Raw genomic sequence first — 23,504 nt, 5'->3', positions numbered from 1 at the left:
CGACACCCTGCCCCACCCTCCAACCCTTACAAGTTTTTTTTTTTTTTCTTCCTGGCACTGGCCACATCATAACATAGACCTATTTGTTGACTGTCCTCTCTCCCCTCCCCACCCCCACCGGACACAAGCCCCCTGAGGTCAGGGCCAGGGTCTGTCCTCCCCAGTGTCCCCAGCCCAACTCCCAGTGAACTTCACATGCTAATCTCCCCAGAGTACTGCTCCAGGCCAGAGGGTTCCTCATATTGTTATTCAGAGCTGAGCTCAATTATCCTCCCGAGAGCACTGACCACTGTATCTAATGTAGCCCCACCCTGCTGAAGGCCTTGCACCATGACCTCCATCTGTCCTCAATTCTTTCCTGGCTCTCAGCTTCCCCATCTGCCATCAAAGGGGGCTTCTTCACGGCCACCTCCTTTGACCACCCAATTTTTTCTTTTAAGTTTATTTATTCGTGAGAGACACACAGAGAGAGGCAGAGACATAGGCAGAGGAGAGCCTGATGCGGGACTCATCCCAGGATCCTGGGATCATGACCTGAGCAGAAGGCAGACGCTCAACCACTGAGCCACCCAGGTGCCCTGAGCGCCCAATTAAAGGAGTTCCACCAACTGTGCCACTTGTTACCCTTATTTTATTCCTTTTATTTTATCACTCATCGAAAGCCTTGAAGGATCTGGCTGAAGTATTTGCTCATGTATACCCTCTATGTGCCCCTCCCGGCCCTCCTTAATGATGTAGGTCCTAAGAGGGCAGGACTAGGTTGGCCTCGTTCACAGAGCTTCCCCTTGTTCATAGTTCAGTTAACAAATGTGTAGGGCACCTGGGTGGCTCAGTGGTTGAGCATCTGCCTTCGGCTCAAGTCGTGATCTCGGGTCCTGGGATCCAGTCCTCCATCAGGCTTCGTCCAGGGAGCCTGCTTCTCCTTCTGCCTCTCCCATGAATAAATAAAAAAAATATTAAAAAAAAACAACAACCAAAAAACAAATGTGTATTGAGCCTTCTGCTATGCACAGGCTCTCAATAGAGGCCGCAGAGGGCCTGTGTGCCAGGCACGAGGCCTGGGGGGGCTGGTGGGAAGTGGAGGCCCCACCAAGCCTCTACCGTACTGAAAAAGTGTGCAAGGAAGGAATTCTAATCCGAGCCCCGAAGACCCACGTTCCAAAGCACTCGAGGCCAGACATTGCATCCTTCAAGGTCTGTTTCCCCCTTTGTGAAACGGGGCTGCAGGGAGGACTGCGAGGCAGAGCGGCCACCGCAGTCCAGCCCCCAGCCCCCGCCCTCTGCGAGCCTCTCTTCCCTCCGTGTGCTGCGCGGAGGGCGCGGGTTTCCAAGGCGCGGAGCGGAGGTCCCGGGCGCAGGTGAAGGGCAAGGGCACGCGCGTGGAGGGGGAGGGGGCGCAAAGCCCCGCAGCTCCGTCCTTAGCTCAGCGCGCGGAGGACGTCCTCCGGGTTCTGAACCTGTTTCTTCTTCCGTAAGGCGGGCATCCCGGCCGGCCCCACCTCGCAGGCCGGCGGTGCGGATGGAGGCGACGGGCCAGGTGGCAGGCGGGTGGGCGCGGGGCCGCGCGGGCCTCGGAGCGCGGGAGCCCGCCCGGCACCACGTGGGGCGGCGGCGGCGGGGCGGGCGGAACGCAGGCTGGGCGGCTCGCGGCCCGCCCGGGCCTCTGCAGCCGGGGCGCCGGCGGAAGTGGGAGCGCGGCCGTCGCGGACCGCGGTGAGTGTCGGGGTGTCGGCGGCGGGGCGCGAGCACCGCGCGGTGCCTTCCCTCTCCCGGGGCCCGGCCGCCCGGCCGCGTGCGGAGTCGGAGGGGCGGGACGGGGCAGGTCGGCGCCTGCAGCGCGCCGGCCGCGGGCGCGTTCGGGGCCCCGCGCGGCCGCCCCGGGACTCGGGGCCGGGACCTTCCCGCGCCTCCCGGCGCTCGGGGGCGAGGATCGCGGCCGCCGCCCGGGCTTCCCGCTCTGGCGGGACGGCGTCGCGCGCGGGGCTGAGCCGCCAGGACCCCCAGCCCAGGCGGCGCGGGGGCCACGGACGCCTGGGGGCCCGGAGGACCTACTTAGTATAAGAAAAGGCCAGCCTGTGGGTGGCCAGGGCGGAGTGGGGAAGGAACTGACCGGCGGGGGGCGGGGGCAGAGGGGAGGGGAAGGACGCGGGGCTGGGGGTTCCGGGGTGTGTGTGGGGGGCCGGCCGGTCAGCACTTTGGTTCATTCGCCGAGCTCTGTTAACCTGGCAACTCATCTAGTTCCCTCCCCTGGCAGATGTTTGTCCCCTGAACTGATCATTGCCATTTTCTTGGAAGTCCGCACTGAGGCCGCTATAAGGGAGGTCTGCAAATCTCCTGCCCTTGCTCATGACCAAGTGAGCTCTGGAGTCTTAACTATTCGATTAACTTTTTTTTTTTTTAAGATTTTATTTATTTATTCATGAGACACACACACAGACAGAGGCAGAGACATGGGCAGAGGGAGAAGCAGGCTCTTTGCGAGGAACCCAGTGTGGGACTTCATCCCAGGACCCCAGGACCCCAGGACCCCAGGATCACGACCTGAGCCAAAGGCAGATGCTCAACCACTGAGCCACCCAGGTGCCCCTTGATTAGCTTTTCAAGTAGTGAGGGATGGGCCTGGACATTTTTCTGAAATCCTCAGGAGGGAAATCCTTGGCCTGGAGACTGAAAGGATAAAGGATTCTGAAGCCTGGTCACCAGGGAGCATGGATAATGCCTGCTTTTGCCTTCTTGCGCACACCCTAGGTGACCTTTCCTATATCCATTCTTTATCAGATCACACCTTGGTTCCAAAAGCTCTGGTGACCCTCCAGTGCTGGCGGGGAACAAATCTTTCCTGCTGAGGGCAGGGGTGATGGCCTGGATCTGTTGTCAGGCCAACCTGGGTTTGCTCCCTTTCGTACCACCTAGACAGTTTGCACCCAGTAAGTGATTTGCCATTTCTCAGTTCTAGTTTCCTCCTCCAGAAAATGGGGATTGGGAATCGCATGGCAGGACCTGTCCCCGTTCAGTTTCCCCTAACAGAGAAAGCAAGTCTGTACACTGGTCCACCCTTACTTTTGCTTCATCCAGGGATGTAACATAATTTGTGACCGTTTCTTTGTTCAGTACTAGCCCTAGAGACTAGGGTGTTTCTCTTAAATCACTCAAGTGTTAACCTAGGTTGGGTGAAAACCCTGGGGGCTGATGACTCTTAGTAAGGTTGGATTGCAGTGGCCAGGTAAATTAGAAAATGTGTATATCCTTTAATCCCATTTACAGTGGTAGTGGTCAAATAAAGAAAATGTATATTGTACCCACTAAACTAATATAGCAGTGTGTATTAACTAACTGGAATTTAAATAAAAATGTAGGGATCCCTGGGTGGCTCAGTGGTTGAGCGCCTGCTTTCAGCCCAGGGCATGATCCTGGAATCCCGGGATCGAGTCCCATATCGGGCTCCCTGCATGGAGCCTGCTTCTCCCTCTGCCTGTGTCTCTGCCTGTCTCTGTGTGTCTCTCATGAATAAATAAATAAAATCTTTTAAAAATAAATAAAGTAAAAATGAAAAAAAAAGAAAAATGTATATATCCCATTAATCCCGTTTACTGTGGTCTTCCCCGTCAGGGAAAACCCGGAGAGTCGGCCTTGGTTCTCCCCTCAGTCCATCAGCAAATAGTGAGGGCTTTTGACCTTCAACAAACCCTGGTCTGATCACTTTTCCCCACCTGCGCAGTCCCCGCCCTGTCCCAGGTACCCTCCTCTGCCTGCCTGGGCCACCGCAGTGGCTTCCTGCCTGGGCTCCCTGCTTCTACCTTGTCTCTCAGAGTCCGCTGTCTCCCTACACAGGCAGAAGGATCATGTGAAATTCGAAGCCACGACTCATCCCTCTTCTGCTCAGAACCCGTCCCCTGGGTCCTGTGTCACTCAGAGTAGAGAGCCAGGTCCTGGCATCAAAGCCTCTCCCTGCACGATCTGCCCCTGCTCCCCCCTCTTCCACATAGGCTGGCCTCCTTGCTTTGCTTCAAAGTCACAGGCTTCTGTGGCCTTTGCATTTGCTGTTCCCGCTGGCTGGAATGCTTTCCCCCCTCAGATCTCTACATGACTCTGTTCCTCCTTCCTTTTGGGCCTGTGCTCAAGTACAACACCCTTGCTGGCCAGCTATCTCTTGCCCCCAGGCCAGGTCAGGCCAGGCAGCCCCTCTGGGCACCTGAGGCCCCTAGCCTTGTAGTTCATTCCAGCCCTGCCCACCCTGGGTCAGCATTGTCTGGAGACAAGTCTGTGTCACCCACTGAACTGTGACAGCAAGGCCAGGTTGTTTCACTCAACAGCTGTGACCCCAGCACGCCCCACGTGTGCTGGGCACGGAACAGGCCCTCGGATAATGTGGAGGGGTGAATCTTTTCATACCTTCAACAAATATTTACTGAGCTCCCCCTGTTTGCCAGGCCCTGGGTGGGGCTGGGGGTGGAGTTGGGAAATAATTGGATGTGTCCTTTCTCTCAATGTCGTGTGTTCTGTGGCAGAACGGACATCATGTAGTAAACGAATGCATATCTTCGGGAAGCAATAGTGCCATGGAGACAAGATAATTCAGGCTGAAGGGGCTACTGTCTTCCTCCCTGTAAAGGGGGATGTTTGGGCAGGGACCGGAGCGAACTGAGGGAGGGTGAGCCATGTATGCAGAAATCGATCAGTCTCCCATCTGGAAGAGGGTTCCAGGAAAGAATGTGCTTGACATGTTCAAGGACAAACAGCATCGAGCAAAGGGTGGAGGGGCAGGATATGAGGTCAGAGAGCTGATAGGGTCTTGTGGCTGTTGTGAGGGCTTAGGCTTTTTGCTTTTGGTGATGTGGGAGCCATGGGAGAGCTCCGAGCAAAGGAGAGGTGTGCTTGGACTTAGTTCTTTTTTTTTTTTTTTTTTTTGGACTTAGTTCTAATAGGAACCCTGACGGCCGAGTCTGCGTAGGGAGCAGGCTGTAGGGTGAAGGTGGCAGCTGGGGGCCCAGTGGGGAGGAGACTGGTGTAGACCAGGTGGCAGGTGACAGGAGGAGGAGACAGAGTGGGATGGGGGTGGGGGGGGTGAGGAGTTGCTGAATTCTGGGTACAATTTTGAAGGTGGAGCTCATGGGCCTTTTTGATGGATGGAATGTGGGTGGCAAAGAAAGTGGGGAGGAGGGCAGCCTGGGTGGCTCAGCGGTTTAGCGGTTTAGCGCCGCCTTCAGCCGGGGGCATGATCCTGGGGACCAGGGATCAAGTCTCATGCCGGGTTCCCTGCAGGGAACCTGCTTCTCCCTCTGCCTCTCTCTCTCTCTCTCTCTGCGTGTCTCTCATGAATAAATAAATAAAATCTAAAAAAAAAAAAAAAAAGAAAGAAAAGAAAAGAAAGAAAGCAGAGAGGAGTCCAGGACACTGTGAAATCCTAGGAGGTCTTTTTATTTTTGTTATTTTATAATTTCCATTTCACAGATGAGGAACCGAAGCAGGGAGGCTGCTTGTAGAGTCGCAGTGACCTGCCCAGATCCCTTGTAGTGAGTCTGGAGGGATTAAGAACCACCTGCTTTCCTGAATCCACATCTTCACCTGCTGTGCCGTGGGGTAAGCTCTGGCCTGCCTCCCGGGCTTGTATGGCCCACCAGCCAAGCATGGGTTTTACTTTTTTTTTTGGAAGACCTTATTTATTTATGAGAGACACACAGAGAAAGGTAGAGACACAGGCAGAGGGAGAAGCAGGCTTCCTCTGGGGAGCCTGATGTGTGACTCCATCCTGGGACCCTGGGATCATGCCCTGAGCCTAAGGTAGACGCTAAACCACTGAGATATTCAGGTGCCCGGGTTTTACATTTTTAAGTGCTTGGAAAACTTTAAGAATTTTCGTGGGTGCCTGAAATTATACAAAATTCAAATTATAGTGCCCCAGTAAGTACGGTTCTAAGGGGGAACAGCCGTATTCATTGCTTTCATATCTGTCTCTGGCTGCCTGCTTGTAGTTGTGACAGACTCTGTAGCCCAAAGCATAAAATATTTACTGTTGGGCCCTTTACAAGAGAACATTTGCTGACTTCTTTTTTTTTTTTTTTTTTAATTTTTTTTATTTATTTATGATAGTCACACACAGAGAGAGGAGAGAGAGAGAGAGGCAGAGACATAGGCAGAGGGAGAAGCAGACTCCATGCACCGGGAGCCCGACGTGGGATTTGATCCCGGGTCTCCAGGATCACGCCCTGGGCCAAAGGCAGGCGCCAAACCGCTGCGCCACCCAGGGATCCCCATTTGCTGACTTCTAGTAAGGATTCAATTTGGGCCACCAGTGGTGTGGGGAGGGGTCTGGTCTGTAGGGCTTGGCAGCTTAGACCCTGAGAAAGGTCTGGGCTGAGACAGAAAGTTTGGGGAGTGGGTAAGGATGGGGAGAGGAAGTTCAGATTCCTGAGAGGGAATCTAACATTTTTATTTTCACTTTAGTTTTTTTTTTTTTTTTAGGTTTTATTTTAAGTAGGCTCCAAAGACCACCCTATCAAGAGATGCATGCTCTACCAACTGAGCCAGCAAGATGCCCTGGGAAGCTCACATCTTTTCCAGGGACATGGAAGCATTATAATATGCCCCTTTCTTTTCGAAATCAGAATTTAAAAAAATTACTCTGAGGGGGCGCCAGCTGCCTTGATTGTTAGAGTATATGACTCTTGATCTCAGGGTTGTGGGTTTGAGCCCCATGTTGGGGTAGAGATGACGTCAATAAAATAAAATAAAATCTTTTTTTAAATATTTTATTTATTTATTCATGAGAGATACAGAGAGAGGGAGGCAGAGACATAGGCAGAGGGAGAAGCAGGCTCCATGCAGGGACCCTAATGTGGGACTTGATCCCGGGACTCCAGGATCATGCCCTGGCCCAAAGGCAGGCGCTTAACCGCTGAGCCACTCAGGGATTCCCCCAAAATAAAATCTTTGAAAAAAAAGTTACTTTGAATAGTACAGACTGTAAAAGGCATAACAAGGGGAGCAGCTAAAAGGCCCCTGCTCTGAGCTCTTTGTGGGTGGAATGACCAGCAACTTTGGCAGTTTTCATGGATACTGTCCAGCTTTCCCTCTTTGAGGCTGTCCTAATTTATACCCTTAGGCCTAAGGAATATGAAGATGTTTCTCTACAGCTGCACCAACATAATCCTTCATCAGCCTTTGTTTAATCTTCCCTAATCCTAGAGGTGAAGAATCTTATAGCACCATAGCTTTAATTTGCATTTCTCTGGTTCTCAGTGATGTGAATATGTTCAGGAGTTGAGTAGCCATCTTTATCCACGCCCTGCCCCCCATCTGTTTGTCTACACCAGTGGTTCTCAACTATAGACATTTTTATTTTGTCCCCGCTGGGGACATTTGGCAAAATATGGAGAACTTTTTTTTTTTTTTTTTTTTGGTAGATATCATTTCTAAGAATGTATCCACTAAATTTTTTCTTAAACTTTTTAAAACTTTTTTTTTTTAAGATTTTATTTATTTATTCATGAAAGACACAGAGAGAGGCAGAGACACAGGCAGAGGGAGAAACAGGCTCCATGCAGGGAGCCCGACACAGGACTCGATCCCAGGACTCCAGGATTATGCCCTGGGCTGAAGGCAGGCGCTAAGGCAGGCGCTAAGCCGCTGAGCCACCCAGGGATCCCTTCTTAAAATTTTTAAAAAGATTTTATTTATTTATTCATGAAAGACACAGAGAAAGGCAGAGACATAGATCCCAGGACTTCGAGATCATGACCTGAGCCAAAGGCAGATGCTCAACTACTGAGCCACCCAGGTACCCTTTTTTAAAAAAAAATTATTGGGGTAAAGCAAACATAAGCTTTGCCCCTTTATCTACTTATTTGATTTCATTTAATTTTTAAAAAATATTTTATTTATTCATGAGAGACACACACAGAGAGAGAGGCAGAGACACAGGCAGAGGGAGAAGCAGGCTCCATGCAGGGAGCCCGACGTGGGACTCGATCTGGGTCTCTAGGATCACACCCTGGCTGAAGGCAGCGCTGAACCGCTGAGCCACCAGGGCTGCCCTCATTTCATTGTAATTTAATTTAATTTAATTTAATTTAATTTAATTTAATTTAATTTATGTAATCTCTACCCCCAATGTGGGGCTGGAATTTACAACCCTGAGATCAAGAGTTTCGTGCAAGGGACGCCTGGGTAGTTCAGCGGTTTAGTGCCTGCCTTCAGCTCAGTGCGTGATCCTGGAGTCCCAGGATCGAGTCCCACGTCGGGCTCCCTACATGGAGCCTGCTTCTCCCTCTGCCTGTGTCTCTGCCTCTCTCTCTGGGTCTCTTATGAATAAATAAATAAAATCTAAAAAAAAAAAGAGTAACATATTACTGACTAAGCCAGCCAGGTACCCCAATATATGGAGAATTTTTTTAGAAAAGGCTTTAGGGGAATCTGGTTGGCTCAGTCGGTACAGTATGGAACTAACTCTTGATCTCAGGGTTATAATTTCAAGCCCCATGCTGGATATAGAGATTACTTAAACAGCAACAACAACAAAAAACCCCAAACAACTTTTTTTTTAAAAAAAGGCTTTATGAGATATAACTCTCATACCATACTATTCACCAATGGGAGACAGTTTTGGTAGTCACAGCTTGGAGTGGGCATTGGGGATACTACTGGCATCTAGTGGGTAGAGACCTGGGCTGCTGCTAAAATCCTATACCTCTGCACCTGACAGCCCCCGACAACATGACAAAGAGTGATCCTGCCCCAAATATCAACCATGCTGAGGTTGAGAGACCCTCATCTACAGCCTTGGCCCATTTCTCTGCAGGGTCCTTTCTTGCAAGGAGCTCACAGTTGGCTGTAGAGACAGGAAGAGGGTAACAAGGAAAAAGATCATCTCCATCTCCTCCATACCGTGAGCGGCCCAGGGATGGGACACTGGGTGCCTAAAATTTGTCAATTGTTCCAGTAATCACTTTATTTTATTTTTAGTTTTTAAAAGATTTTATTTATTCATTCATGAGAGACACACAGAGAGAGGCAGAGACATAGGCAGAGGGAGAAGCAGGCTCCCTGTGGGGAGCCAGATGTGGGACTTGATCCCTGGATCCCAGGATCACGACCTGAGCCGAAGGCAGATGCTCAACCACTGAGCCATCCAGGTGCCCCAGTAATTAACCACAGAGAGGACTAAGCCACAGAGAGGGGTGCAGCTACCTGAAACTTAAGACACCCCCCAAGCTTGCTCATAGAACTGGCACTTCCCTATATGCAACCAACATCACAACATTGGCCCTTAATGTGTCCCCACATTAAACACCGTATGATTGTTAGGGCATTTAGTCCCCAGGACAACCCCATGCAGTGGGTCCTCTTACCATCCCTATTTTACAGATGGGGAAACAATCATACCTAAACTTTTCTCTTTCTTTTTTTTTTTTTAAAGTATGTTTTACAAAGGAACAACAGCTTCAAGTGAAAGGATATACCTAACGTGGAATTTCAAGTTCTTTTTTTTTTTAATTTATTTTTATTTATTTATGATAGACATAGAGAGAGAGAGAGAGGCAGAGACACAGGCAGAGGAGAGGGAGAAGCAGGCTCCATGCTGGGAGCCCGACGCGGGACTCGATCCCGGGACTCCAGGATCACGCCCTGGGCCAAAGGCAGGCGCAAAACCGCTGAGCCACCCAGGGATCCCCCATACCTAAACTTTTCTAGAGAGGCTACCATGTCCCACATGAGCCTGTTAAATCCTGGTAACACGCTGAGGTGGTCATCAGTACCATTTCTCCATACAATGGAAGAGGAAACTCTTTTTTTTTAACTTGGCTATTTCTTTTCTTCATTCATTCATTCATTCATTCATTCATTCATTCATGAGAGACGCAGAGAGAGGCAAGGACATAGGCAGAGGAAGAAGCAGGCTTCCTGTGGGGAACCTGATAGGGACTTGATCCCAGAACCCTGGGATCACGGCCTGGGCTGAAGGCAGACACTTAACCACTGAGCCACCCAGGCTGACCCAAGGAAAGTGTCTTTTGCTAAGCTGGCCTGGGAGCTCAGTCTCCCCTCCATTCATTCAAGCAGGAACAATATTTAAGGGGCCTGGTGTCTGTGCCACCGCCACACAGTGTTCCAGGAGCTGGAGATACAGCAGGAGGCAAAAAGCCAGGCCGCTGCCCACAGGGAGACAGGTCTCTAGCAAGGGACAAAGGCCATAAGCAGAATGATATATAGCATGTCAGAAGAGTTCTGTGTGCTGTGAAGAGAGATGAAGCTAAGGGGGGCTGGATGGGATGTACAGGGGGACTTGAAGATAGCCTGCTCCAAGGAGGCAGACAGGTGGTAAAAGCAGAGAGAGTGTCAAGGTGCAAGGGTCTGAGAGGGACGTCGGTGGCAAAGAGGCAGGTGAGGCTGGGTTAGAGAGGGTGCTGGCAGGGTACGGAACACACAGGGCCATTGACTTTAGCTTTGACTCAGGGTGAGGTGGGAGCCAGGGGAGGGCTCCTAGTGGAGGAGGGATGCAACCTGACTTGGGTGGTAGATGGCAGGTATTGGGTATTAAGCAGGTGCCTGTGGCTGTGTGTGTGGGGAAAGACTTGGGGGTAAGGGGACAGTGAAAATGGAAGCCAGGGGCCCAGGGAGGACCTGGCTTCAGTAGTCCAAGCAGGAAGTGATGGTGGCTAGACCAGGATGTGGGCAGTGGAGAGAGAGAAGCATTAGGCTCAGAATACATCAACAGGAGTTGATCCTTGAAGAATACCGGTTTGAACTGCATCAGTCCACGTATACATGGATTTTTTTTTTTCAATAAATACAGTACAACACTGTAAATGTATTTTCCCTTCTGTATGATTTTTTTTCATAAAATTTGCTTTTCTCTAGCTTACTTTATTGTAAGGATGCAGTATATAATACATAAAACTTATAAAATATATGTTAATCTGCTCTTTATGTGATCAGTAAGGCTTCCAGTCAATAGTAGGCTAAGCAGTAGTTGAGTTTTGGGGAATCAAAAGTTATGCCTGGATTTTCAATTGTGTAGGGGGTCAGTGCCCTAACTCCCAGGTTGTTCCAGGGTCAACTATATATATTTAACCCCCTCAGGCTTTCTTTGTCTTTTATGACCTTTATTTATTTATTTTTTTAAGTAAGCGCCGTGCCCAACGTGGGACTCGAACTTATAACCTCAAGATCGAATCATATGCTCTACCAACAGGCAGCCAGTCGCCCTACAACCTTGATATGTTTGAAGAACTTGGGCTTATTTTGTAGACTGTCCCTCAATTTGAGTTTTTCCTCACCATGAGATTTAAATAACACATTTTTGGTGGAAATAGGCAGGTGGTGCCCTGCCTTCAGTGTTATCACCTCAGGAGGCACATGGGGTCCATTTGTCCTACCCTGGCACATGATGGCTTTGATGCCTGAGTTAAGGTAGTATCCACTGGGTTCCTCCCTTAGAAAGTTACTGTTTACTCTTTATGACAAATATTTTGTGGGGAAGTACTTTAAGACTGTGCATACACTAGACCTCATCCAACACTCATCCACAAATTTTAGTATCCATTGGATTTTAGCTCCTTATGTATTCTTTTATTTATAATTAGCATGGACTCATGGATTTCTATTTTATTCAGTGGGTTATAATTGTACCTATCTTTTATTTATTTATTTTTTAAGATTCTATTTTTATTTTTATTTTTTTAAATTTTTTATTTATGATAGTCACAGAGAGAGAGAGGCAGAGACACAGGCGGAGGGAGAAGCAGGCTCCATGCACCGGGAGCCCGATATGGGATTCGATCCCGGGTCTCCAGGATCGCGCCCTGGGCCAAAGGCAGGCGCCAAACCGCTGGGCCACCCAGGGATCCCTATTTTTAAGTAATCCCTATACCCCAGGTGGGGCTCGAACTTACAGCCCCGGAGATCAAGAGCCCTATGTTCTACTGACTGAGCCAGCCAGGTGCCCCCATGTAACTATCATTGTTTTAATGTTTACATCATTCCAGAGTTGGCCTCTGGAAGCCCTTTTAAGCTGGCTTCTGTGTGACCGGGAATTTATTTGGAAGAGAGCCTCTCCCTATGGGTTAGATGGGCTGTGAGAGAGGAGAGGAGGTGGGAGTTCTCTCTTTCGGCAAATATTTATTGCCAGGGACTAGGTATAAAACACTGATAAAAGCAGTCGAAAGTTTCTGCTTGGGACGCCTGGGTGGTTCAGTGGTTGAGCATCTGGCTTTGGCTCAGGGCCTGATCCTGGAGTCCCAGGATCGAGTCCCACGTCAGGCTCCCTGAGTGGAGCCTGCTTCTCCCTCTGCCTGTGCCTCTCTCTCTCTCTCTGTCATGAATAAATAAATAAAATCTTAAAAAAAAAAAAAAAAAAAGTTTCTGCTCAAAAATAAAAATAAAAAAAAAATAAAAAGAAAGTTTCTGCTCTCATGGACCTTGTGAATGGTGGTAGCAGTTCCCAGGGGAGGGGTTCCTGGTGGAGGGAGGGCATAGAGTTTAGAAGGAGAATCTGGAACTGGGTTTTGGAGAAATTGAGTTGAGGATGGACAGACACACCTCTGCTCCCTGCCTCCCTCTCATTTGTAGTCCCACACTCCCACTGTAACAACCTCTTGCTCTTCTCCACCCAACAGCCAGAAGAATGCAGACTCCACTGGCCATTCCTGTGTCTGTGCTCCGGCTCCCCCGGGGTCCTGATGGCTTGAGCCGAGGCTTTGCCCCAGATGGACGCAGGGCCCCCCCGAAGCCAGAGGTTCCCCAAAGCCTGGGGGCTCCAGTAGTTCAAGAATCTCGGGAGTCCCAGGAACAGCAGGCGCGAGCTGCACTTCGGGAACGCTACCTCCGCAGCCTGCTGGCCATGGTGGGTCACCAGGTGAGCTTCACATTGCACGAGGGCGTGCATGTGACTGCCCACTTCGGAGCCACAGACCTGGACGTGGCCAACTTCTACGTGTCGCAGCTGCAGACGCCGATAGGTGTGCAGGCCGAGGCGCTGCTGCGGTGTAGTGACATTATTGCGTACACCTTCAAGCCATAAGGATGTTACTAGGTTCACCTTTCTGCTGTGGGCCTAGCCACAGGGTCCCAGCCCTTCACACGTTGGTGGGCCCCATAGAGTTTGGAACTAATTCCCTTGGAATTTTGAGCCGAGCTCCAGTAACTCAAGCTTCTTGGGACCTCTAGGGTCTCGTCAGTAAAATTCCACTGCAACCTCAGGATTTTAGAGCCTGTTGAAATGAAAGCTCTACCTCACAGAACTCTAAACTCTGAAATAGGGCCTCATGGCTGTTCCTGAAGACTGGGGCTGGGGGTAGGTAATTAAAGCAGATTGCAGAATGGAAAATTGTTTTTTGAAGTTGCAGAGTTCAGCCATCCTGAAGGATACTGTCCTCCTACTAAAGAACCGACTTTCCCAGGAAAATTCGCGTCTTGTTCTTTGTTGTTGTTTAAAGTGTAGCACACAAGGATGGAGCCAGATTTAGGAAGTGGAAGGGTGGCTGGGCAGGGGCTGAATCCCGTGGATCTGGGCCAAGAAGAGGACACATCAAGGGGCTGGGAGGAGCTCGGATAAAGGTGGAGATTGGCTTGGTCCCGGAATGGCTGGAGCTACTTGAATACCGGGTTTGGGACCTTTGGACGTGATTTCTTTTTCGGGGGTGGTGGTGGCGGGAATGTTCCCAGCGAGGGGTTGTAGCCCGTCCCTAGGGTGCTGTGGCCCTCACTCTAGGGACGGCCGGTTCGCTTCTCCGCCCACCCCGGAAGGGCTCGGAGCCTGTGTGGCGGCGCCGCCAAGGACAGGCCGAGGACGAGGGGCTGGGGTGACGCTTCACCCTCTCCACTGCGCTCCAGCCGCTTGGCCGTCCGTATGATTCGCTTCACTTATCCCCATCACTGGTTGTCTTTCAGCAGGTTCGCTTTGTAGCCCCATCAACTTTAGAACGTTCGGTCAAGATCCCTTCAAGCGTAGATGAGATCTGCTTTGTTCGTCTGCAGTCGCGAAAGCGCGGCGGCCGGAGATATGGAACCGGGCGCCGCCTCCAGCGAGCCCCGAGCCTAGCTCTCGGGTTGCCTTGGCAACGACGTCGCTCGCTCCTCCCCGAATCCTCCCGCCCTCTTAATTTTAGCCCCGCCTACCCCCCCCAACAAACTGCGGGAGGTGCTAGGAAAGCCTGGCGAAAGTGCGCAGGCGAATATTAAGCGATTAAATTGAGCGGTGGTGGGGGTGGGGGTGCGGTTACAGCTCGTGCGGATTCGCTCCGGGCTTGGGGATTTACCTGCTCCGTCGCCCAGTTATTTTGGTTGGCAGATTCGTCTCTTGGTTTTGGGATTTCTTCCCTCTTCCAGTACTTTTTTTTTTTTTTAAGTAAGGGGTATGATACTCCTCATGGGCTCATATTTATTTTAGTCTTTTCATTTAAATTGTATTTCACGCAACGAATACAGAGAACTATTGATGAAATTGCTACCTACAAATGGAGGGCTAGAGAGTAAGTAGTAAAGAGGCACAGGCTTCGTCTCCAGGCAGAGGATCCTTCTGCCAGCATCCATCATCTGTACTCATATATTCAGTATGCCTCCTATCGCCTTTCCTTTCAAGCTCTCTCCTTTTGCATCTCTCCAGATCAGTTGGCCGAGCCCCGCCAAGCAGATGTTTTTTATTTTTATCAACTCCATTCCCCTCTCCGCTGCCCGAGCTCGTGACGAATGTGTGCGAGTCTGAACGTTATCTAGATGGAGGCGGGCGGGAGGGGGCGGGGGGGGGGGGGCGGCTCAGGTTCGCGCTTGCGCGCTGCTCCGGGAGACGGCGTCCACCTCGCCCCGCCCCTCGCGTTCTGCAGTTCCGGCTCTGCAGATTCGCTGCTCACGTTTCTTTTTCCCGTGGCTCTTTCTTCCTCTTGTTACCGGTTTCAACAACGCGCGGGACGACTCTACCTGCAAATCGTTTCAATTGATTTTCTGCTTTTCTTAGTCCGCCACGGGCTCACCGCCTCTTAACGAAAGTGCGGCTGCGGACGAGCAGGCGCGCGCGAGGCTCGGGGGAGGCGCGCTCGATCTCCCGGCGGCGACGACTACGACGACCAGGACAGCGAACGGAGGCGGCGCCTGAAGCGGTGGCGGAGCCCATGCCCCGGGACGGCGGGCGGGCCCGGAGAGACAAGCCCGGGGCCCGGGACATGTCCCCGGGGCCCCCGTGAGGAGGCGGCGGCGGCGGCGGCGATGGAGATCCCGCCGCAGGAGGCGCCGCCCGGGCCGGGCGCGGACGGCGACGCCGAGGAGGCCCCCGCCGAGGCCCGGTCTCCCAGCCCCGCATCGTCCCCCGCCGACGGGCGCCTCAAGGCTGCGGCCAAGCGCGTCACTTTCCCCTCCGACGAGGATATCGTGTCCGGAGCGGTGGAACCCAAAGACCCCTGGAGACACGGTAGCTACCTCCGGGGCGCGGGGGCGGGCTCGTGGCTGACCGGGAGTCAGCGCAGCGCCCGGCACGGAGGTGGTGCTTAATAAGTTGCACTAATGATTTAAGAAGACTGTCGTCGGTTTAGAGCTGCAAAGTGGCTCTGGAAGAGTCGGGGTGGCTATTGGGTTGGGAAGATGAAAAGTAGCCAGTCTGTGCCCGCCCCCCCACCCCCACCCCCCGCACTGACGCTGAAGACGGTCTTTCTAGGAATTAGAACAATAAGCAATTAAAGAAAGTTTGGAGGCTTGGGATTGGCAGGGCGGTAGTCTTCGAGTTCAAAGTCTTCGTCCTCCTCCCCCCGAAGAAGGATAAAGAGAGCAGTCAGGGGAGGAAGAGTGGGTCAGCATTGGTGTGGAAAAGGCAGGTGGCGTTTGATGGGCCCATAGGGATGGAAAGAGGTTAAGTTGCTGGTCTGGAAACTTCGGGACAAGGGGTAGTCATGTTGCTCACTTTTTTGGCTGAAAGGAAGAAGAGGAATAAACCAACGTGGACTGTGGCTGTGGAGAAGTTGGTAAATCCTGGGATCAGGAAAGGGGAATCAAAATTAACAAATTCCCAGAAAAGGAGCAGAGTTGATGGTCACTTTGGAGGTGGATGAGATAAGTTGAAGGAGGTGTTAGTTCTTGACGTTAAGAAGAAAAGTCACTGCATGCCTCCTTTTCTTCCCCCAAAAAGGGAAGCAAAACATTATCAGTCATTAAGAAGCAGAGGAACTTTCGGGCCTGGCTGTGGAAGGGAATCTTTAAAAAAAAATTTGGGAACCCTGGGTGGCGCAGCGGTTTGGCACCTGCCTTTGGCCGGGGGCGCGATCCTGGAGACCCGGGATCGAGTCCCACGTCGGGCTCCCAGTGCATGGAGCCTGCTTCCCCCTCTGCCTGTGTCTCTGCCTCTCTCTTTCTCTCTCTGTGACTATCATAAATAAATAGAAAAAAATTTAAAAAAAATGTTTGTTATAAAAAAAAATTTTTTTTTATTTTATTCCCAAGAAAAAGTTGGGGAATTAGAGTTGTTGGTCCTTAGAAGGTGCGTGCCTGAAGAAGTTTGCTGGCTTGAAGTGTTGGGAGAGGGAGCAAGTCTGCAGATTATAGGTCCCCTGAAGGTCAGGTTCGTGTTGAACTGAAAGGGCAGCTGGAGGAGTGTGTGTGTTTTACCTGTAGGGCTAGAGTTGGAAAGTTGCTCGGTGGATGAGTGGCAGCGTTGAGTCTGTTTCTCTGCTGGAGATGTCTGTTTGCCAGGGTGGAGCCCAAGAAGAGAGGGATCAGAAAAATTGGTCATTTGGCCCCAGGAAAGAGGAGGCACTGTTGCTAGTCTGAGCAGTGGAGGAATTGTGGGTTTTATGTGAGAGTAGGAAACATGGTTATTGGAAGCTGAGCACATAGGTAGCCTGCTGTAAATGCCAGTTTGGCGAGTTACTGTTAGACAATTTAACATGTTGGCATTGGGAGCCAGCCAAGTCTTGGGCTCTCGGCCTCAGGGATAGGGGTCCCTTTTGGCTTAGAGGACTTGGGCTGGGGAGGGGAAGAGTCTGATGGTGCCCTGGCTATAGCATGGTACCCAGTCCAGGGAGTTGAGAGTGGGAAGGGCGAAAGACCTGGATAGGCAGAGGAGGTGGTGGAGAGCAGAGGTTCCAGTTCAAATCCTGACTCCCATTTACCCACTTCATGACCTCAGGCTCGTTATCTAACTCTTCAGAGTCTCAGTTTTCCTGACTGTGAAGTGGGTAATAATACCCCTGCCAAGGCTTTAAGAGAGGACTAAATTTGGTTGTGTATGAAATGTGATTGGCCAGGATGAGCTTTCATGAAGTCACAGTTATTGTTGGTCATTTTAGGGGTGCTGTTGAATGATACTGGTCATTTTAGGAGCCAGTCTAGAGGGGTCGGTTCATGTGCTTGAAGCCTGGTTGTTTTGCTTCCCGCGCTTCCAGGAGAGGGCCAGAGATGGTGGTCAGTTTGTGGGCCTGGTGCAAGGGGAAGGGAAGATGAGCAGTGTGTGGGCTGGAGGGTCATGGTGGGGGCAGGGGGAGAGTTGGTGCAGGGTGGGGCTGGGGGCAAGTTTCTGGTGTGCACGTTCCCAGAAGAGGAACAGCTGTGTGTAACCAGCTGTTTGATTTTGAGTAAGCTGTTTTTCCTCTCTGAGCCTCCTGTTTCTCTCTCTGCAAATGGAGGTGCTAATTTCTACCGCGGGGTAGTTGTGAAGATTAAATAAAATAGTCTTTGTAAATTCTTGCCACAGAAATAGCAGCTGCTGTTACCCAGGCAGTGAAGGAGTTTGAGAGAAGAACCTCAAGAAAGAGGGGTCACTTGGAGTCTGGCTGGGCGGAGCTGAGAGAATGGTTGCTGATTGGTCTTCCCTGGGTAGGGGGAGGTAGTAACAACTTACAGGCTGGCGAGTCTCTCATTTCTGGAAGTTTAAAGAGGGGACAGTAGGGACTGGTCAGGACTCACACTCCGGAGGAGCCAGTGGGTCTGGGGTAGGGAGGTGATAACACTGAGAAGTTAAGAAAGCAGTTTATGGACTGGCAGAGTTGGTCTGTCTTATGGGGTGGGGAGAGGGAGTTGAGGGCTCAGCCTGGAAGTGAAGGAGTTGGGGGTTCGTGGTCCCTAAGCAGGGAAGTGGTCATGGGTGACATTGGTGAGTTTTGACAGTGGGATTTGCAGTACAGGAGATTGGAAGGCTTGTCAGTGCTGAGGAGCAGGTGGCTAGTCTCCATGCTTAGAAGACAGTGAGTTGCTGCCTGACCTGGGACCAGGGAAGGTGGAGTCTTGCACGGCTGTAGAAGAGGAAATTTGGTACAGAAAGCTGGGCCAAGGAGGTTACCTAGTTGGGAGGCCAAAGGCTCTTTACTGGGGGCTGCAGGGAGGACTCGGTTGGTCCTAGCAGTGGGACGGGAGTTATGTTGGACTGGGTCTTTAAACCATGGGAAAGCAGAGGGGGTGTCATTTGAGCTGCGGACATAGTGGGAAGGGTGATGAAAGAGTCATTCTGGGACCTGCTGTGGTCATGTGACCCCATGGTCAAGAGTGAGGGGAGAGTTGGCGGGTCTGATTTGGGAGAGAGGTCATTCAGAAGCTGTTCTTCCATCATGGAGATGGAGAAGTTGCCTCAGCCAGAGGGTACAGGGGCATCCCCGAACTAGAGGAATCCGGGGCCCCAGCACAGGGTGACCATTCAGGGAGGAGAGCTGGGTCAGGCCCTGATAGAGCCTCTGGCTGGGGTGGAGGAGGGCCAGGCCCAGACTGGAGTGGAGTGGTGGCCCAGCTGGGTGAGAGACTCTGGGGAGTGTCTGCGTGAGGGCAAGAGTCTCATCAGGCCCTGCCAGAGGTCACTTGTTGGGGATCCCTGCAGGTGAGACTATCTGGAGTCGGGGGGGTGGTCTCAGGCCTATGGTGGCTCAACCTAGCCCAGTGCTCACAGGGGCCTTGCCTAGCTCCCATCTTACATAGTGTCCCTGCTTGCCCCCCCCCCCCCCGCCCCAACCTCAGAGGTCCTGCTTATTTTCCTCGGGGCACTGGTGGCCATCTGCTGTTACCTTACGTGCTTGTTATCATGCTAGTGGTCTCTCTCCCCCACTGAAATGGGAGAGCAGATGCTGTTCGTCCTTGTTTCCACTTCCTCAGCCTCTCAGAGGACATGCAGTGACCGTGGTTGAATGAGCACTGGTGGGTATGTGTGAGGAGGTGACACCAGGCCATGCCTGGGACCTGTGTAGCCAGAGTATGCTTCCAGGCCAGGCCTGGCAGCAGTGTGGCCTCCAGCAAGGCGCTTGTTCTTGCTAAGCTTGTTTGTTTCCTCATCTTTGGAGTAGTGATCCCTGCCCTGCTGACTTCCAGGACGTCTGAGCAGATGGGATGAACTTGGTGGGGCAGGGCCTCCACCGCAAGCCAGTTGTGCGTGGATGGGAAGTGAAGCTTGAGGAGGAGGCGGGGTGGAAATTGTGAGTGGAAGAGGCTGCTTCAGAGCTGCCAGACTGGCCACCTGTGGGCTCTACTCTCCCCAGAGGTGGAAGCGGGCACTGCTGATGGAGGAGGGGCTGGCTGGCTGCACTGGGCCCCACCGTCCCACCTCTCCTGAGGGACTTCTGTCTGGGACCCTTCTAGACCAAAGTGCAGGAATGACCCAAGGCTCAGCTCATCTTCCCAGTCCCATGAACACTGTGCGGGGAGGAGATGTGGGCTCTGCAAGACAGGTGTTGGAGAGCATGTGACACTGACCGTGGTGTGGGAGGCTTGTCTCCCCTCCCTCCAGTCCTGCCAGTGACTCATTTCCCACTCCCTGGCCTCTGGCCCATGAGAGTCAGTCCTGCAGTGGGGGGTGGGGGAGTTTTGCCCACCAGGAAACCCGTTGTGTGAGGTTTTGCCCACCAGAAACTCCTCCTGTGACATGTCTGCAGAGTCAGGAGGGCCCAAAGATGAGGCCACCTCTGACCATCTGAGTTTGGGGGTTAGAATGGGCAGTGGCCATGATGTTCTCAAATGAGGATCAAAGAGGATGCAAATACTTTACTGTTGGTTCTTATTGAAACCTGTGCTGTAGATTTAGTCCTTGAAACTGGTTTGACAGGTAGAAATGCACCTGTCATTGGTAGAAAGAGGCCCGCCATTAAAAGACTCAGCTCAAAAGATTCAGCTCAGGGGGTGCCTAGTTGGCTCAGTTGGTGGAGCATTTGAGTCTTAATCTGAGGGTCATAAATTTAAGCCCCACGTTGGATGTATAGGTTAAAATAAGTAAATAAACTTAAAAAAAAAAAAAAAAAGACTTAGCTCAAAGTGGTGGTGGTGTAAGAGAGTAGAGGATGGGATCGTAAGGGGCCGCTGTTGATGCTTTTGCCCAGATTTCCATCTGGACCCAGCCGCACATCCTACTGCCGGCGTTGGCACGTAATCTGCCGTGTGACTTTGGGTGATTTGCCTTGTGACTTTGGCCAATTGTTCTCCCTGCCCGCGATTTTTCTGTCTGTAAAATGCAGCTGACAATAGTACCTCCTCATAGGGTGATCGTGAGGATTAAGTAAGATAACAGAGTCCATAGTGAATGCTCATCAGATGTCTCCCTCATTTTTCCTGTCGTCGCCAGGCCTCGCCAGCTTCCTGTCTCTGTTGTATGCTGGTCATCTTTCCCCCCAGCATCTCCCCCATCAGAACCCTGCTGCCCTGTCCCTGACCGGGCATGGGAAAGACCTCAGGCTCCAGGCCTGGTTCCATCTGTTAAAAGCTAGGTGACCATAGGCAAGTTGCCCAACCTCTCTGAGCTAAAACTAAATCATCATGTCTTGGCCCACCCTCCTGAGAGAGGTGGATAGGGTACTCAGATTGTAGGCTCAAAGCATTAGCCTCTATGGATACCTTCCGATGACTTCAGACAAGTTACACCTCCTCTCTGAGCCTTAGTCCCACCTGTAGTATAGACCCTATCACCCAGCCCTCTGTGCTCTTGGGCACTGTGCTGGAGGTGCCGCTGTGCCAAGGCCGGGCCCTTTGTACATGTAAACTCAGACAAGCCACCCTCCTTTTTTCTACCTCCAACTCTTTATTTGTGTTTGCATTGTATTTCCCTCCTCAAGGGCAAAGACTGTGTACGAGTCACCTCTGTGACCTCAGCCTGGTACACAAGAGGGCCCAGGCACTGGATAAAAGTCAGAGGAATGAGGTTATCCTCACACCTAATAACCTGTGGTGGTGTTTGGGAGAAAACTCTTTTGGAAGAGTTAATCTAGGCTGTGCCATGGGCTCTTCCTCAGAGATCTGCAAGCTGGCTTTGAGGTCCGTCGCGAGCCTGCAGAACACACAAACTTAGCAGGCAGGAGGCAGTAAGTAGTTCTTGAGTGACTCAGTGGAAGTGCATATGGGTGTGTTTCTGGGAGCAGGGCACCTGGGGCTCTCCTTAGTCTTGTGCTCCAAACATTAAGAACTGCCAGATGGCCCAGGCTGGACTGGCTATGACCAAGGCAGCCCTCTGGAAATGGGGGCCAGGAATCTGTGTTTCTTTCTTTTTTTTTAAGATTGATTGATTGATTGATTTATGATAGACATAGAGAGAGAGAGGCAGAGACACAGGCAGAGGGAGAAGCAGGCTCTATGCAGGGAGCCCGATGTGGGACTCGATCCCGGGTCCCCAGGATCATGCTCTGGACCGAAGGCAGGCACTAACCACTGAGCCACCAGGGATTCCCGGAATCTGTGTTTCTAGAAGGCTTCCCAGGTGGTTCCAACAGCCAGGTTTGGCCATCCTTCCACTCAGTGCTCAGCCTATTCAGTACTCAATTCCAAGACTGCCTTCCTGCCCTCGGTTCAGAGGAGGCTGGGGTTGACCTCATAGACTTGTTTGGAGCAAATCTGAACATCTGACTTGAGGTAACTGCAGAAATTTGAGCTGGGAACGCAGCCTGCCACAGTAGCTCATAGAGGGACCCAGGTTGAAATCTCTGTTCTCTGGATAGCCTTAATGGTCACTACTCACTGCCTACCACATGCCCCCCCTGCCATGGGGCTAAATGTATGGTTTCAGTTAAAGCTCACAGCCACCCCAGGAAATAGGCGCTGTTCTCCCAATTTGCAGATGAGGTAATTGAGGCACAGAGAAGTGATGTGACTTCCCTGAGAGGTCCTAGAGCCAGCTGATGGTTGAGCTGCTATTCAAAGCAGGCAGTCCTCAGGGACGTTGGGTGGCTCAGTGGTAGGGCGGCTGTCTCGGCGTGATCCTGGGATCCGGGATTGAGTCCTGCATCGGGCTCCCTATTGGGAGCCTGCTTCTCCCTCCACCTGTGTCTCTGCCTGTCTCTCTCAGTGTCTCTCATGAATAAGTAAATAAACCTTAAAAAAAACACAAAACAGGGAGTCCTGTACTCTTACCCCTGTGTCCTGGTGACATGACCTTCAGCAAGTTGCTGCATTTAGTTCTGTAGGCTGTACAATTTCTTCATGTGTAACCCGTAACCCTTTATGAAATGGGGATGATGCTTACAGCTGTGGCCAGGATGAGAAACCTACCGAGTAGAGGGCCCAGCCCAGTTGACAGCTCAGGATGGAGGTTCGCTGTGGAGCTTGGGCAACTCCAGAGCCCTGGGAGGTTCACGTTTCTCCTGTGTCCTCAGCACTAGGTCCTCGTTCTGACCCTTGGCCCAAGTTCTTCCTGTGTTGCACAGTGTCTGGTACTTGGTGTGTGCTCAGTACCTCCTGGCTGAACGTGTGCCTCAGTTACCCCCCAGACAACCATTTATTTAACACGGCACAGGCTTGCTAGGTGTTAGGGGGCGGGGAGTGAGACACGCCTAGCCCTCGCCTCCCTGGAGGTCATGATCTAGTAAGGGAGACACACAGTACACACTTCTGATCAGACCAGGGTGCCCAGGACTCTGATTAGGAAGAGCTCACAGGTGTACTTGGGCAGGCAAGCAGGCAAAGGTGGTTTCCTGGAGTAACGGCCATTTGATTTGAGGCCTAGAAATCACAGGAGCCAGCCAGCTGAGGAGCAGGTGCCAGTGCATACCAATGCTTGGAGGCAGAGAGTGAGCCAGGCACATTTGAGAAGTGGGGCAAAAAAGCCAGTCTTCCTGGAGGTGGAAGCGGGAAGGTCAGAGGTGAGATGGACAAGGCAGGAAAGAGACCACCAAGCTGGGACCTCATAGGCTGTGTTAGCCTCGGGGAGCCAGCAGAGGGTTTTAAGGAGGGGTATACCTAGTATTTTTATTTTATTTATCTTAAAGACTTATCTATTTATTTTAGAGAGAAAGTGTGTGTACATGAGGCAGGGAGGGGCAGAGGGAGAGGGAGAGAATCACAGACTCCCCCCCCCCCCCCCCCCCCCGCCCTGAGCACAGAGATGTGGATCCCATGACCTGAAAACGAGAGTCGGACGCTTAACTGACTGAGCCACCCACGCACCCCATGCCTGGTACTTTTAACAGAACTTTCTAGGTGGTGTGAAGGGGGTGAGACTGAGGCTGAGAGACCAGGGAGATGCTGCTCTTGGGGCAATAGCTGACATTTGACTTCATGGATTTACTGTCAGCTTTATCTGAACTTTCTCTGCCTTCTGAAGGCTTTGCTGTTGCCAGTATTCCCGTAAC

General features: G+C 51.8%; 2 protein-coding genes across 9 annotated transcripts in view; both read left to right on the top strand.

Moving 5' to 3' along the window:
- Nucleotides 1–1,336: 1,336 nt before the first annotated feature.
- GEMIN7 (gem nuclear organelle associated protein 7) lies at nt 1,337–13,402 on the top strand. Of its 8 annotated transcripts, none has more exons than XM_041744892.1 (3): nt 1,337–1,358; nt 5,452–5,580; nt 12,615–13,402. In XM_041744892.1, exon 3 carries the CDS (start codon nt 12,623–12,625, stop codon nt 13,016–13,018), a length of 396 nt encoding a protein of 131 aa, XP_041600826.1. In that variant the 5' UTR covers nt 1,337–1,358; nt 5,452–5,580; nt 12,615–12,622; the 3' UTR covers nt 13,019–13,402. The 8 variants fall into 8 exon arrangements, 6 of the variants coding, with proteins under 6 accessions (XP_041600826.1, XP_041600823.1, XP_041600828.1 ...); XR_005986166.1 differs by lacking the exons at nt 1,337–1,358; nt 12,615–13,402 and adding exons at nt 1,371–1,713; nt 6,463–6,737; XR_005986167.1 differs by lacking the exons at nt 1,337–1,358; nt 12,615–13,402 and adding exons at nt 1,372–1,713; nt 6,091–6,146.
- Nucleotides 13,403–14,824: 1,422 nt separating this feature from the next.
- Nucleotides 14,825–23,504, top strand: part of PPP1R37 (protein phosphatase 1 regulatory subunit 37) — a 40,789-nt gene continuing 32,109 nt past the window's right edge. The window contains exon 1 of the mRNA XM_041744879.1: nt 14,825–15,400. Within this exon, the coding sequence (XP_041600813.1) occupies nt 15,199–15,400 (202 nt within the window). The 5' untranslated portion in view covers nt 14,825–15,198. The remainder of the gene's footprint in view (nt 15,401–23,504) is intronic.

Source organism: Vulpes lagopus, chromosome 2 (genome assembly GCF_018345385.1).
Source record: "Vulpes lagopus strain Blue_001 chromosome 2, ASM1834538v1, whole genome shotgun sequence".
NCBI lineage: Eukaryota > Metazoa > Chordata > Mammalia > Carnivora > Canidae > Vulpes > Vulpes lagopus.
The sequence above is the reverse complement of the archived record's forward strand: the minus strand, read 5'-3'. Positions and strand labels throughout refer to the sequence as shown.